This window comes from Choristoneura fumiferana, chromosome 5, assembly GCF_025370935.1.
Source record: "Choristoneura fumiferana chromosome 5, NRCan_CFum_1, whole genome shotgun sequence".
NCBI classification, from domain to species: Eukaryota; Metazoa; Arthropoda; class Insecta; order Lepidoptera; family Tortricidae; genus Choristoneura; species Choristoneura fumiferana.
Window position 1 is genome coordinate 9659269 of NC_133476.1, and position 16205 is coordinate 9675473.

A 16205-nucleotide genomic window follows, 5' to 3' on the forward strand; every position below is an offset into this window, starting at 1 on the left:
TTAGCAGGGCCTGGAAAAGGGTTGTCCATCATGCAGAACTTTAACTGGCTATATCTTCACCATTTTAAATAATCATCATCACCATCAGCCTACAGCAGTCCACTGCTGGACTAGGCCTCTTCCATGGCGCGCTACAACCATCCACCGACCCTCTGCTTATTTCTGACAGTATAATTAATAGGTACTGGTAATGTAACTAATAGACTAATTGAATTTTTTGAGGACATAGGCTTATTGTAAAATAAACTTTTTTAAATGGTAATGTTTGTGGTCCTATTACACATTGTGTTAGCAATCATTTAATGTTTCATTATCTCTGATACCTACAGCCCTAATTAGTGGCCTTAACCTTGTGTACCTAGTACCTACCTACATGTAGGTATAACCTAGTTTATGATAGCATAATTCTGTAATTGACCTATATGATAACTCACAGGTTAGCAGTTCTGCAAATAGTTATGGTATTCCATCTAGCAATTAAACACAATTGTCCTCCTGTACTTGTGGGCACTAATAAGATCATTAATTATTTTACAATTTATAAGGAAAATTAGCATTCGAAATCACAAATCAAATGGTTGAACAAAGAAACATGTATTTTAACATTACTCATCTTATCCTTTGTTTTGTACTATAACTGGAGGAAAATCTAGCTTCTAAATTCCATAAACATCTTAGATTATTGGGAGAATGGTAATAATTGCAGAGTAATGCGATTATGTTTAAAAAAATGTGGGATAATTAATTATTTACAAATCGTCTCCAATTAGCAAGTTACTAAACTTTAATTTAATTATTTAATTACACTATCCAAGGAATACTACTAACTATTGTTTTTTCCAAGTAAATATTATACATATCTAAATTACAAGCACTTGTACACATAATTCATGAAATTATTTCAAGTTGTACAGTATAGCATTGGTTTTTTTGAAAACAGAATAGGCCAGTTTTGCTTTTACGAATTACATAAATAAACGATAAAACTGAGTGAAAGAACAGCTCACCTGAAATGTAAATGAAGACTGGCGATCACTGTTCCATTTTACTACATTATCATATTGCCGACTGTTTCAAAACATACAATGATTATTGTAAATACATAATTCGATAAATGTTAGGGCTCTCTCGTACATGTAACATTGACTTTTTAGGTTGTCTGACACAAACTATAACTATACGATGCTGACTTTATTTTGGTTGGTTGGTAGTCAACTCACTCGGTACGGTACTACGCCACGGTAGTCCATGGGTAGTCCATTCCATTCCAAGAATTGACAGCAGGGCTACTATGAAACTCGAAGTTCGTGTCGTGCGGTCCTTCTGACACTTACACTATTTAATACGAGAGCGAGAAAGACGGTAAAATACGAATTTCGATTTTTAAACTTCGGAGTAGGCCCTCTGTTTACATTCAGAGTTGTCATAACAATACTACAAAATTTCCCGCAAATTTCCAAAAACAAACTTCACAAATACAAGAATAACAGATATTAGAATTACATTTGCAAGTTAACTTTAGTTATATATGTGGCGTTATCTGGTAAAAGGTACCTTGTTGTCAGTTCTAGTTTCCGAGATCGCGCTTGAAGTAAAATGTCGAAAAAAATCATTTTTTCTTTTTTTACTCTATATTAATAAGCAGGGTCTAAATTTTAATTTGACAGAGACACAAGTTTTTAAATCGATTTTTTATGAGTTAAAACATCCCTTAAAGTTCAGTAAGAAAGGTACCTTATTGTCGGTGCCGCTCTTGAATGCTTTCTGTGCGCTCAGTATCGGTTTGGAAGACGTGTCGGACGTCGGTACTTTGTCGGCGCGTCATCATCATCATCATCATCCTAGCCTATACGTCCCACTGCTGGGCACAGGCCTCCTCTCAGAATGAGAGAGCTTGGGCATTGGGAACTACGCGGGCCCATTGCGGTGCTTGTCGGCGCGTAAAAAACGTCAAGAATCATCATAAATTGCGTTTAATTAGAGTAAGGTAAATCATCAATAACTGGCCACCCTTAAGCGGTAGCCAGTTAGGCTCTTATTACACTAGCGATTTGCGGGCGAGTTGAAAGCGAGGTGAGCGCGCAGCGAGTTCGCTTCGAGCGCGTAACGATTTCACCGCGAGCATGAAACGATATCGCCGCGAGCGCGCAACGATGTCGCTGCGAGTTCGCTGCGTTAGCGCCGAAGACGCCCTATTTATTATACGAAAGTCTACAATATGGCGTTTTTGGCGCTAAAGCAGGGAACTCGCCATGCGCTCGCAGCAGCGACATCGTTGCGCGCTTGCGGCGAAATCGTTATACGCTCGCAGCGCCTCGCTTGCCTCGCTTTCAACTCTCCCACGAATCGCTAGTGTGATAAGGCCCTTATTGACGATTTACGCAAATTTGTCTTTTTTTTATTCGACTGGATGGCAAACGAGCAAGTGGGTCACCTGATGGTAAGAGATTACCACCGCCCTTAGACACCTGCAACACCAGGGGGATTGCAGATGCGTTGCCAACCTAGGATACCTCAAATGCCAGTAATTTCACCGGCTGTCTTACTCTCCACGCCGAAACACAGCATTGCAAGCACTGCTATTCACGGCAGGATTAGCGAGCAAGATGGTGGTAGCAATCCGGGCGGACCTTGCACAAGGTCCTACCACCTGCTGGTCTTTAGAGGTTGATTTATAGTAATAATAATAACGATTAATAGTTACAACTACAAATCAAAAGCATTTTTTTAGATCTTATTCTTAACGATGTCACTAAACATTTTACGACCGACAATAAGGTACCTTTTCAAATACGTTAATCATTTAGTGTGTTGAGACAAAATTATAGGTTTTTGGTAAGAGTTTTAATACTACAGTGTTCTTAAATTAAGACTATTAAAATTAATCACTAAATATTTTACCACCGACGATAAGGTACCTTTTAGAAAATATATAGTGATTGTACCAACTTTTTACTAAACTTTACCTTGAATTTTGAGATTGAAAAAACTAGTTTTTTAAGATTTGTTGAGTTAATTTAGTCTCATTTGGCTATGTTTTAGCGTACTAAATATAAAAGTTTGTTGATTTTGACTGTTTAATTACATTTGTAAACAACAAAGTTATTTTTGTTGAAGTATTTTTTATATATAATAAACAAGTGTCCAATTACGTATAATATTTTTTCCTTCGATAAAATCCAATGGAAATATACTATAAATAGAAAAAAAATGTTAAAAATTCATCAACCTTTTTTTTTTACTTTATGCACTTTGGCAAGGTAAACTATAGGAAAACCGTTGTCCAATTACAAAATTGTTCTTGAAACCTGAAAGCCCGTACAATCTACTCCTCAAATAGCATGCCATCTATGTAAATTCCAACAATAACATACTTTTATTGGGTGTATAAGTTTGAATTCAATTTTCTCATAATCACCTTTTCTGGCTTTTGAGATTCAACATTTAAAAAAAAAAAAATCTATTAAACCTACATGCATGTTTCTTACATGGTTCGATAGCTAAATGTATGTAGATTATGGGGATATCAATAACTCAATACCGACAACAAGGTACCTTTTCCCAGATAACGCCACATATGGGAATGAAAGTTCTTAAGAAATTCCAAACAAATTACTATAAGTATATTTATCGGAAATATGTATAGCTTAGCTTGGTAAAAATGCCGCCTTAATTATAGTCATACCCTCCTAACTTACAACAAAGGACGTAAAGTGTCAAGAGTGCACTATGAAGAATTAGTCCTTTAGTGTTGGCAGGGTAGAAAACACGTCGAATTGCTAAAATGTATATTTATGTTTTACCAAAGAACATCGGATGGATGGCTGGATGAAAGACCAAAAAAAAAAGTTATTTAGTATATTTATAGCAATGTATTAAAATAGGTTATTTTCGGTAAGCCGTAGAAGTTTTTATATAGTACATATATTGGCAGAATAGGTATCCGAAATAAATTAAATACTTCCCAAAGTTACTTTTCCACGCGGACAAAAGCTAGTTCTTAATAAAATTTAAGAAAAAATCACTGATGTATTAAACTTTAATACAATTTAATACATCAGTGGAAAAAATCAAGAGATATAGAAAAGCCCTAAAAAAACGATCATTGTAAATGTGTTTAATTTTTCCCGTACTTCAGGGAAAATTATTCATGGCAGCCCTGAAACTGTTTCACCTCTATTTTTAACCGCTCTATTTTAATGTTTTAAAATATCTCCAACACGCCAATTCTATTTGACAGATCATAACAGATGTATGTGTCAAATGAATGAAATCCTATTTATATTATAACCTAAGAGGTAAACATTGGACGAAATATCTTATAAAATTTTGAATAATATAATGTAATAATAATCTAGCGGTGTTTAGTTTACGAAAGAATAATATAAACATGAACATTTTTCAGGAAATGGCTCTTCCACAAAAGAAATATTACAGGCAACGTGCTCACTCTAACCCCATTGCTGATCATTGTTTTGAATAGTAAGTAAAATAAAATAAACACAACTTCATTACAAACCTGTAGTTACTTAATAAATCTATCATTTCAGTCCGGCTCACCCAGATGATTACGACTGGTCGGTCTTGTACCCATCGCTGAAAAACAATGAGAATACAAACAAGGTGGAATTTCTTGACGTGGGATGTGGATATGGAGGACTTTTGGGTAATATTTCTACTGTATCTTCAATTATATCTGCTACTTTAGACAATATATATATACAATCCAATTTGAATATGTTGTAATGTCACACCACACCCAAATGATAGTTAACGTTTATAATTTTACAGTAACATTATCTCCAATGTTTCCTGATAACTACATGCTTGGACTGGAAATAAGAGTAAAAGTCTCAGATTATGTCAATGACAGAATTAAAGCCCTTAGAATACAACATCCAGAAGAGTACCAAAATGTTGCGGTGTTGAGGACCAATGCTATGAAATATTTACCCAACTTCTTTCATAAAGGACAGGTAACAGAAGCACATCTTGTACTGCATCAACTTTCAAAATATGATACCACTGCTTCACTACTTAAAACTGACCATACTAAGTGCAGATGAGGCCAAAGATGTAGCTCATATACGTGTATGTGAGGATGCTGCACTTGGTAGTGAATGTTTTCATTGTGCTATCTACATCAATCTCTGTCACTCATAATGTGAAACAATCAAACAACATAGTGCACATAATGATCTTGCATATTCCAACTCCTTTGACACTTCTTAAACTATTTCAATCATTAAAAAATTGACTATTGGTTAAAGTTTCATGTCTAAGCAGGCAAGGAAGTTTACACAGATTTTAGCTTAAATTTTAAGGTCCAAATCAAAAAACAATTACCCAGCTAAAATATTATCAGCAAAGCTTTATGTTTTTAAAGCGTGTTCAACAATAATAATTAAAAGTGCCACAAAAACAGCGAGTAGCACCTTAAGTCAACAATGGTTCAAATATATAGTTAATTACTTACTCCATACTTCACAAGAGTTAAATTTAACTAAGTACAGCATTTGTTGTTTTTTTCAGCTCAAAAAAATGTTTTTCTTATACCCTGATCCTCATTTCAAAAAGGCCAAACATAAGTGGAGAATAATCAATAAGTGGTTGCTGTCGGAGTACGCTTATATACTTGCTGAACAAGTAAGTACCCTAAAATATTAACATTTTCTCCTCATTACTGCAATTTACTTTAATCAGTATTGGTTTTAATTTTTTTTTTTCAGGGTATTATTTATACCATCACAGATGTAAAAGACTTACACGATTGGATGGTTGCTCATTTTAAAGACCATCCATTATTTGAAGAAATTACTGAGGAAGAATTAGTAAGTATGTTTTCTTTTTAACAAACTTAAAAACAATACCTCTCCTTGCAGTCGGGTGAAAAACCAGCCAAGTGTGTTTCAGGGCATGCGCAAAACTACAAATAAGACAAATTTCTTTATGAAATTCTACGTAAATGAGGTTCTCAATTCAACTATTAGTTTATTGATATTTTCATTGACCCAATGTTGATGATTCTTTTTTAAATATTGATAAAATGCAGTTCAGTAATGAAATCTTATTCACAGTCCCTGTTTGTGTTTTGTTTATGTATACAAGTTAACATTTGAAGTAGGGATAATAAATGCCTATTTTTTTAGTCTTTTATTTTTTCAGAAAAGTGATCCAATTGTGGAAAAACTTTATGAGAGTACTGAAGAAGGACAAAAAGTAACACGTAATAATGGGGATAAGTTTCTAGCAGTGTTCAGAAGAATTCCAGATCCAATGATGCAAATTAATAAAAATGAATAAATAAGTGAAACCGAAACTTAGCTATCATTTAATTTGTAAAAATTATATAAAACTGTAAAACTTAAGTGAAAACCATTAAGACATTTTTTAAGATGGTTATAGCTTGTTATACATATATATATATCTAGTACAATAACTGTGGGCAGCATTTTGCACCCTACTTTATTTTAAACTCAAAACAAACCAAGTAAGAACAGGACATCATAATCAGTTTAAAACCATTCTCGCTAAATATATGGTTAAACACATGCTCCATATATAATTATATATAACTTATTATTTAAATACATAATTCATTAAGAAACATTCAATATTGAAAATTATTTGTAAGGGTTCTAATATTACTCATAAGCAGGCCAGTATAAATCGGCACAGCGCCGAACGGTAAAATTGATTATACGTAGATGGATGTTCCGGGTTCCTTTGGGTCGGCTTCATTGAATGCCACGGTCGGCCAGAGAAATTTCGGAACATCGCTCCATACGTAATGCCGACATGGCGCCTATGGCACGATTTTCAGCTGTCGCGTTTTGCCGACTGTGGCGCTCAAAAGATCACCTGTCTTCATACTGAAAATTTCATTATACATAGGTACATCATTTATAAAGCGGGTGTTCCATTAAAGAGTAAAACCGCCAGCGAGCCGTCAAAAGAGCACTTAAAATCTACGGTTTGGCTTGTTGGCTCCTTATGCATACTTAAAATCTTAACAGCCCGGTTACGACTGCAAGCGATCGGCGTCGTAGCGATCGCTTTCTCTTTTAATTGTGTATAGGAGCAGAGACGTTCGATGTTACCTGGCAACACTTTACTGTCTGGTCAGACATAATCTTGGCCGAGCCATAAGACCACCGGACAAGAAACCGCCCAGCTCACAATGGAGTACCCGTTTAACTGTTCTGATAATCATAAATGAGCACAGACAGGGTACGTTATTTATTATTACCTACTAAGCCTTTTTTCCAAAAGATTAACCCATCTACTAAGAGGTCGTGAGATTTCCAAATGCCGACGAATATGTCCAGCAGCGGCAAGTAGCCAGTCTTTTCTTTCTCCCCACTTTTTGTGCGGTAAGAGCGAGAATAGAAGAGCAGCCCATATCTCAGACTGATTAGGATACATATGTAATCCCTCCTTGGCCAAAAACAAAGCTCTAGCAGGATTTCCTGCAAAATGTTCAGCAATACTTGCTGTGGAAATTATTTCGGCTGGATTACATTTTCCTTCTCCATAATGAGCAAGGCACAGAGCCCTTTGAGCGCAACTGCTGGCTAATCTAGCCCGTTTGCTAGACTCTCTGAGACAATATTGCGCCATACAAAACCACAACAGAGTATTACTTGGATGATCGTGAAGAGAGTCACTTAGCAACTTTATAGCACCATCTAAATTATCATTGCACAGGAGAACATATGATTTAAGAAAACCTATATCAAATCCAAAGTTACTATCCATGTCATATTTCTGCATCTCACTAACAGCAAGTTTGGAAAGGCTTTGGTCAGAATGTATAAGCCCCAAAGAACAAATAGCAAACAAGCTGTATGGTGTGGGTTTCTTCTGAGATACTTGAATGCTATGAAATAGCAAGGTTTTCGCATCATCCGCTCCCTTGAACATGTACACAATTCCAGCCATAGCAACAAGAATGTCTGCTTTTTCACTATCTTCATTGCTCAACCAGTGCAGTGCTGTGTCATAAGCAGAGTATGATTCTTCATATAAGCCTTTCTTATACAATGCAAGAGCTAATCCACATGTTGAATTCAGACTTGCTTCAGTTATTGCTTGATATACTTTTACAGCTTCATCATATTTGTCCATCCTCAGTAATATTCTTCCCATATTTAAAAGAGTTATATTTCTATTATCATCATCTACATATAGCAATGCCTTTTCATATGATTTAAATGCAGCTCCTATAAGACCAAATCTTTCTTGTAGTATTCCAAGCATAGTGCATGCACATGCATCGTTTGGTTTAAAACTAGAATACCACTCAATCAAATCAATTGCATATGGTATTGCATGGAGACCATCTATGACATACTTGTATTCTGGGTTTTCTTTATAGTTATTAGTCTTTTTCAATGTGCGACACACCCAATCAGCATATCCAAGTACACTTTCAGGGTGGTAGCCAAGACGAGATGCATGTCTGAAAAGGTCCATTGCTTCTTCTTCACGGATTACTTCAGCTATTAATGCCTGACCAACCCAACTAAGGGGATATGACGGGAGAGTGGACTGCCCGCGCCAAAAGCAGTAGTTTGACAATTTATAAAGTTTTAGTTTAAGATACAGTGTCCCCAAATTGCACCATATTTTAGCTACTGACCACTTTCGAGTTACTTGCAAAGCTTTAATAAAACAATGTTGTGCAAGATCATATTTTTTGATAAATAAACATATTTTCCCCAGTAAATTCCAATTTCTCCAAATATTTGGTTTCTCTTTGATGCATTTGAGTGTCAAGTTATAAGCAATGTGGCAGTTAGCAAGTTTCTTACTTTCTTGATAAAATGCAAAATATGTAGATGCTAGCTCATATGAAGCAGATTGCTGATTCCTTTTAGCCACAATTGAATAACAAGCAATTGCCTTTGGATAAATGTCAACCTTCTCTTTTTTCAAAATTTCTTCATCAGATTCTGTTATTAAATCTTTCATGTACACAAATGCATACTTATTTGGTAAAGTAGTGACAAACATTAAAGTGTCTGCTAAAAGTTTCCAAAGACAAACAAATTGTTTTTCCTTCTGTAGTGCTTGAAGTAGATAAACTACAGCTTTCTGAGCACAGTCTCTAGCACTGCCATAAACTTTACCTGTTAACTTCTTTTTGGCAATTCTTATCCATGTTTCTGCTATTCCTTTCAGAGCAAGCATAGAATAAGGATCAATTTTTAATACCTTTTCATAGGTAGCAATGGCATCTTCATACTGTGTTAAGAGAGAGTGTATATTTCCTATTTTAGTCAGGCAGTGTGAACTCTTGTTTGGATCAGCCACCATCACTTTATTATAAGCCCTCAATGCTGAGGTATAAGATCCTCTAGAGTAGTAAGCATCTGCCAAACATTCAAAAGCAGTTATGTTTCCTTGATCACTTTTAATAACATTGCGGAACTGTACAACAGCATTCTCCCACAATCTTTTCTTCATATAGTGCAGGCCTAATCTTAAACTCAACCAAGACTCTTGGGTCTGCACATTCTTTTCGGCAGCAGTAAGCAGCTCAAAATCAGCTTCACTGAGTTCCAATTTAACATAAATTTCACTTAGCATTTTAGTTATTTTTATGCTTGTACTGTCTAGACTGTGTGCCTTTTCAAAGCATTTTTTAGCTTTTTCTAAATCCTGTTTGTGTTCACAATAGAAATGTCCCAAGTACAGAAAAGTTTCAGGATGATATGGGTTCAATTTTGCAGCTTTGAGTAAATTAATTTGACTTTTTTCATATTCCTTTAGTTTCCAAAAAGCTTTGCCCAAGTAGAACAAATTTAAAGAGTCATTAGTTGTATTTTCAAGTAGTGTTGTGGTCTCCTTATATTTTTTGTGTTTTAATAATGATAAGGCACAAAGCTGGAGATAGTATTCTGTTGATTTCAAGTTTGCAATTATTTGATCAGCAGGTTGATCAGTTTCAATAGAACATTCTGCAAGAAGAGCTTGTTCACTGTTTGATAGGGTGTCTATTGGTATGTCTGATGCAGCAGAAATAGCATATTTCCACTTTTTTTGTTTAGCAAGAGATAAAAATAGGAACTTTTTTAACTTTAAAATAAAACTTAGTTCCTTTGCTTTGGTAAGAAAGTTCGAAGCAAGTTTTTGTACAACAGGCCATTTTTTTAACATGATTGCACATTTGATTATGAATGTTGCCTCAGTGATGTCTGCTTGATGATAATTTATCAGCGGTACACACTGCTTATAAGCTTCTAAATATTCTGATTTGTCAAAACTAATCATGCATCTCAGTAAACCAGGGAATTTTGAATTCTCAATACCCTCAATTATTTTTTCTACATACTCATCAATTGGTATGTCATGAAAGGAATCCTCTTCCACATATTTACTGCAAATATGTTTGCAGATCAACTCGCGTAATACAACATTATGCGAAAAGAATTTAAGGTGCATGATTTCATCCACTGCTTGAGCGTAATTACTTTTTTGTAGTATTACTTTGGCATAAAGCAACTCTAGGTTGTTACTTGGATCATTTATGTAGAATTCATCAAGAATTTTTAAAATGGATGGTATATCACCTTCTTTGGGAGGGACTTCTTTTTTGAGGAGTTCCAGCAGTTGCAAGTCAGCTGCTTTTGATAATTTGGTTGCAGGATCTTTGTCACATTGCTGGATGATTGTAGTGATAGCATCACTGTTTTTTAAACTGCAACCAAGTTGGCCAAGTTTAGTTATGATTTCTAGAGATTTATCTTCCTCAATTTGCAGTTTCAATATCTCATCATAAATTGAGAATAGTTTAGTTTTTAAAGACTCATCTTCATTTCGTTCATAATAGCTTGCGAGGCCGAGCCAGGCCAATGGATGCTCCGGCTTACTTGCTATAGCTTTTTGATAAGCCATTGGTGCTTGGCTAGCATCCTGAAAAGACTTCCCGAGAAGAACTAATGCCATATAGTTTTCCTTATCTTTCCGCAGTATGTTTTTGCAGCATTCTTGGGCCTCTTTGTACTTGTTTTCATCAATAAGCTTTCTTGCTTCTTTCACCAATGTCTTAACATCAGCCATCTGTAAATTAAAGCGTCAAGCTATGATGTTTTGCAAAAAATATTTTATTAATAGATAATTTTCGAGTACGACGTATGTTGATAATCTTGAAATGCGGTGTGAAGTGTAGGTTATTTATTGCTATTGATATACAATATTTATAGTTTGTATGCGAAAAATTAAAATTACCTTGCCAATATTCTCATTGCCGTAACTTAAAATCTTATGTGAAACACTATTTCCTTTCTTCTACGGACTATAAACCGCAATAACACCCAGCTACCAGCTGTTTCTTCTGGGTGACACTTTCCCGGTTTCTCGGCCCGGATAATACCGATCCTGCAGGGCTACTACGAAACTCGAAATTCGTATCGTACCGTCCCTCTCGCTCTGGTATTAAACAGTCTAAGTGTCAGAGGGACCGCACGACACGAACTGCTGTTTTTTGTTTACACCCATAGAAACTGCAGGGCTACTACGAAACTCAAAACTTGAAGTTCGTACCGTACCGTCCCTCTCGCTCTCGTATTAAATAGTATAAGTGTCAGAGGGACCGCACGACACGAACTTCGAATTTCGAAGTAGCCCTGCTGCTGACGTGAGCTTCTAAGGGCGTGTACACGAAAAACAGGGTCGGTATTTCCATCCCGGTATTATCCGAGGCGGGAAAAAGTGTCACCCCAGCAGGGCTACTACGAAACTCGAAGTTCGAGTCGTGCGGTCCTTCTCGCTCTCGTATTAAATAGTATAATTGTCAGCAGCAGGGCTACTACAAAACTCGAAGTTCGTGTCGTGCGGTCCCTCTCGCTCTCGTATTAAATTGACAAAAAATTAAGTGTCAGAGGGACCGCACGACACGAACTTCGAGTTTCGTAGTAGCCCCTGCTGTTTCTCAATCAAAATCCACAGGTTATAGTAAAATAAAATAAATAACAGAAGGAGAAAGGTGGGGCCACATGCAATCGCTCGACGCTCGTTTCCGGAAGGTGAGGAGGGTAGCAGTTAGCAGTCGCGGCAGTGGTACAAATAAAAGAAATTGGAGAGAATGAAAAAAAAACAGTGTTTTTGCCGAAATTAAAGAGGTTTTTTTTCCAGCGATAAAGCTCAACATTTTAGTTTTATCGCTGTATGTCACGTGACCAAATTTGACGCTGGAAAAAAGCGTAGCCGCGCCTTAAGCCTAAAGCCATATTGAAGGCGCAGCTCGTCGATTTAGAATACGCAATACATAATTTATTCCACGATCTAAACTTATTTCGCGACATGGTGGAGGATGCTGGAAAAAACTAAACGTATTTCGCGACATGGTGGAGGTGCTGGGATCACCATCTCGCGAAATAAGTTTAGATCGTGGAATAAATTTTGTCGGTCGTTATGTTAGGTACTGACTTTATTTATATGGTACTAATGACACTTTTCGCGAGTAGGTACATGGATTCGTCCTTCTGTAGGTTGCTGGTTCTCACTGGATCTGCTTCGCATTTCTGTGTTAGTATTATGTCCAAGCCAGTAATCTCCTTCACTACCTACATAGATTATGGCCAGATGAGTAACCCTGATCACTCATCTGGCACGGAGAGTCACGGTATACATGTCCGTGGCACCTTCCTCTCGGTGCACTACTTTTCGGTTTCACTGCAAAACATAGCTTATATCAGAACGGCAAGACTCTTTCAGTGTCACAATGTTACGACAACTATAACGGACCAGGTGGTAGGACCTTGTGCAAGGTCCGCCCGGATTGCTAACCATCTTGCTCGCTAATCCTGCCGTGAAGCAGCAGTGCTTGCACTGTTGTGTTTCGGCGTGGAGAGTAAGACAGCCGGTGAAATTACTAGCACTTGAGGTATCCCATCTTAGGCCTATAGGTTGGCAACGCAACTGCAATACTCCTGGTGTTGCAAATGTTTATGGGCGGTGGTGATCTCTTACCATCAGGAGACCCACTTGCTCGTTTTCCATCCAGTTAAATAAAAAAAAAGGCCCCGGTAAGCCTCTCGCTGCAAAACGGTAGGTACTTGGACAAGAGCGGCACGCCAAGATCCTGGACATCCCAGATCTCGACTCCCAGTTGGAGACGAGATATGAACCCTGGGAAGACGGTGGAGATGTAGGTAGAGTACAGTCAATCTAAATCAGTATGGATCCCACACCGGTGTATGTGGGCGGGCATTTATCCCAGCTGGAGCTCCATAAGATAAACACAACAACAGGTACAGTACACACAACACAGCTGGACGTAGCTGTGGCGCTTTGTATCATTGTGTTGGTTATTGTAATCAATATCTGCTTCGCTTATTAACCGCACCACATAAAGATAATTGCCAGAGTTCAGGTTAAAACCCAATAAAGAGCATTACAACTAATTCATCTGAAGATCAATAGTAATATCGATGGAAATTGCAATAGTAATAACATGATCTCATACCTTAAACTATCTCCTGTGATGTCCGCACTCTTCAGCTATGTACAATTCACTCAGGCGCTAACCTGGTGCTCATATAGGTGATATTTATTCCCCAAATGTCCACCACCTGTAGTAAAAATAGTCACTATGACTTCAACCGCAGTTGAAGCCACATACACATACCATTGATAATAATTGAAGTGTTAATGCTAAGCTTTCAAACCAAGTTTGATAAGCCAACCACCAGTTATATATATATCCAAACCGACTTTACGTAGGAAGACATATTGCCATGTCTCCTGGTGATGATAAGAAGACATATTGCCATGCTTCTTCCATTGGAATGATCATAGGAAAACATATTGCCATGCCTCCTCCATAGGGATGAATAACCAGACATATTGCCATGCCTTCTCGCAATGATGATAGGAAAGACATATTGCCATGCCTCCTGCATAGGAATGAATAGCCAGACATATTGCCATGCCTTCTCACAATGATGATAGGAAAGACATATTACCATGTCTCCTCCACTGGGCCGCCATAGCCCGAGCAGATTTGTAAGACCGTAAGACCATAGGAAAACTTAGCTTTAACATCGTTGTACCTCATCATATATTAAGGGAATTTGCTAATGCGTTATTAGAGTAAATCACTTGGCTAATCAGCCACCAAGGTACTTAGCTACTTAGTACTTCAAACTTAGAACTTAGGACTTAGCTTTCAGATCAGCTCAGGAGTCAGGACATCACATCACAACTTATTAGCACTTTATATTTGGTATGAAACATTTGAAGGTAAACTATGCAAAGAATGTAAAACAAATGACAGCTTACCATAGTCAACTATAGAAATGGCGGCAATTTGAATCTTCGGATAATGTTGCTATATACAAATATTTATGGTTCGCGATCCTTCGCGACAGTAGCACCGAAGAACTCCAAGGAAAAACTACACCGTCATATAGATACTCAGACACTTAGAGATACTCAGTTATACTCAGCTTTCGGAAGAAGATCACGTCGTCGATGCTTGACGATTTTCACGAACTAACTTTAATTCACTTTAAAGCCATTTTGCCCTCCCGGCCAAAACCATGGATTCATAGACATAACTCTTATATTCAATGCATTCACCTAGAAATTCGCGCCTGCCGCGATACACCTTTCATCACGGTTTGTAAGACTCTGACAGTCATTTGGCCAATAGCGGCGCACTAAGTAGCGTGATAATACAAAACAACACAATACACTTCCATCAACAATACAATAGTATAGTTATATTGTTGATCGAAGACAATAGAATACAATGACTCTTTATTGTACACAAGAAATAGTAAGTGATACAGAAAACAGGTACCATCAGCCAAATATGTGGTCTATCAATTTTAGAACAAGTTCGTGTCAAATAAATGTCGCTAAAGTCGAACTTTCAAGTTGACAGACACGTTGTTGGGAGTTAATCGATGACTTCAATAAAAAAAGCGTAATTTTGCGAAACACTAGACTTTTAATGTGTCATTACACAGCAGATATCGAAGTAGAAGTGAAAGGCAAATTTTGACAACTTAAAGACAATCTTAATTCTAGTTATACTACGGTGGATATGTGACTTATTGCTAGTGGTTTAATTTAGGAGTTAAGTGAACTCCTCTTCAATCTTCAACATGCCCCCGGGCGTTGAAAGCCAGGCTTTCAACCAACATCTTTCTCTTCAGGAAGTGGGCAGATCCTTGAAAATGCTCTTCGGACTACTCCATTAGCCGTTTTCACGTCGGCTACCCTGTTGACGCCGTCTGGCCCGGGGTGAACAGAAATGATACGTCCCAGTTTCCACTTTAGCGGAGGAAGATTGTCCTCCTTTAGAAGAACAAGGGAATTCAGCTTCAAGGAGTGTCCACTGGATCGCCATTTCGTACGTTGCTGAAGCTCAGAAACGTATTCTTTGCTCCAGCGAGTCCAAAAATGTTGGCGAAGTTGCTCGATTCGCTGGAACCGAGCTAAATAATTGTAGTTGTGGTGCTGGTAGTCACGCTCTGGCAGACAAGTGAGCGGGCGTCCGATGAGGAAGTGTCCTGGTGTCAGCGATGTCAGGTCTTCTGGATTTGACGACATTGGCGTTAGGGGCGAGAGTTTAACACTGCCTCAATTTGAACTAGTGTAGTGTTAAGTTCCTCATACGTGAGATGACAATTTCCCAGCACTCGATTTAAATGATTTTTTGTGCCCTTAACACCAGCTTAAAGACCACCAAAATGTGGGGTATAAGCCGGTATAAAATGAAAATTAATTGATTCACTAGCTGCACTTTCGGCAAGTGAATTGCAATTTTGCTTTAGAAAATTGGATAGATCATTGTATGCACCAACGAATGATGTACCGTTATCCGAGTATATATCGCTCGGTTTCCCCCTACGCGATACAAATCGTCGCAACGCTAATAAATAACTATTGCTCGTCAAGTCGCCCACTAATTCAAGGTGTATTGCTTTAGTACTGAAGCAAATGAATATTGCAATGTACACCTTCACTAACCTAGTACCTTTTCCTTGACGACTAGCAGAGACAAGTGGGCCCGCGTAGTCAACGCCTACACTGTCAAAGGGAAAACCACCGGGAGAGACTCGAGGCTTAGGCAGATTACCCATTAAAGGGCTTAATACGCGTCCCTTCATACGAGTACACCTGACACACTCATGATAACATTTTTTTGCCAAATTTCGACCTCCAAGAGGCCAATATGTTTCCTTGATTGT

General features: G+C 37.5%; 3 protein-coding genes across 4 annotated transcripts in view; 1 reads left to right on the plus strand and 2 right to left on the minus strand.

The window, feature by feature from the left end:
- Positions 1 to 1236, minus strand: part of Arms (Ankyrin repeat-rich membrane spanning) — a 59924-nt gene extending 58688 nt beyond the window's left edge. Inside the window, exon 1 of one of the 2 annotated variants that reach the window (XM_074087780.1) lies at positions 1008 to 1236. The gene's annotated coding sequence lies outside the window, so the exon portion shown is untranslated. The remainder of the gene's footprint in view (positions 1 to 1007) is intronic. The other variant, XM_074087793.1, reaches the window with a different exon arrangement.
- A 2986-nt stretch (positions 1237 to 4222) lies between these two features.
- On the plus strand, positions 4223 to 6319 carry LOC141428070 (tRNA (guanine-N(7)-)-methyltransferase). Its single transcript, XM_074087806.1, has 7 exons — positions 4223 to 4298; positions 4406 to 4482; positions 4551 to 4666; positions 4792 to 4976; positions 5533 to 5646; positions 5730 to 5831; positions 6166 to 6319. Exons 2-7 carry the CDS (start codon positions 4409 to 4411, stop codon positions 6301 to 6303), a joined length of 729 nt encoding a protein of 242 aa, XP_073943907.1. The 5' UTR covers positions 4223 to 4298; positions 4406 to 4408; the 3' UTR covers positions 6304 to 6319.
- LOC141428067 (superkiller complex protein 3) lies at positions 6305 to 11415 on the minus strand. Its single transcript, XM_074087805.1, has 2 exons — positions 11233 to 11415; positions 6305 to 11064 (listed from the first exon to the last, which is right to left on the minus strand). Exon 2 carries the CDS (start codon positions 11062 to 11064, stop codon positions 7246 to 7248), a length of 3819 nt encoding a protein of 1272 aa, XP_073943906.1. The 5' UTR covers positions 11233 to 11415; the 3' UTR covers positions 6305 to 7245.
- Positions 11416 to 16205: the final 4790 nt, after the last annotated feature.

Coding starts and splice junctions, on each gene's coding strand:
- LOC141428067 (XM_074087805.1), bottom strand. CDS start 11,064: ATGGCTGATGTTAAGACATTGGTGAAAGAAGCAAGAAAGCTTATTGAT.
- LOC141428070 (XM_074087806.1), top strand. CDS start 4,409: ATGGCTCTTCCACAAAAGAAATATTACAGGCAACGTGCTCACTCTAAC. Junction 4,667..4,791: donor TGGATATGGAGGACTTTTGG/GTAATATTTCTA, acceptor ATAATTTTACAG/TAACATTATCTCCAATGTTT. Junction 5,647..5,729: donor CTTATATACTTGCTGAACAA/GTAAGTACCCTA, acceptor TTTTTTTTTCAG/GGTATTATTTATACCATCAC.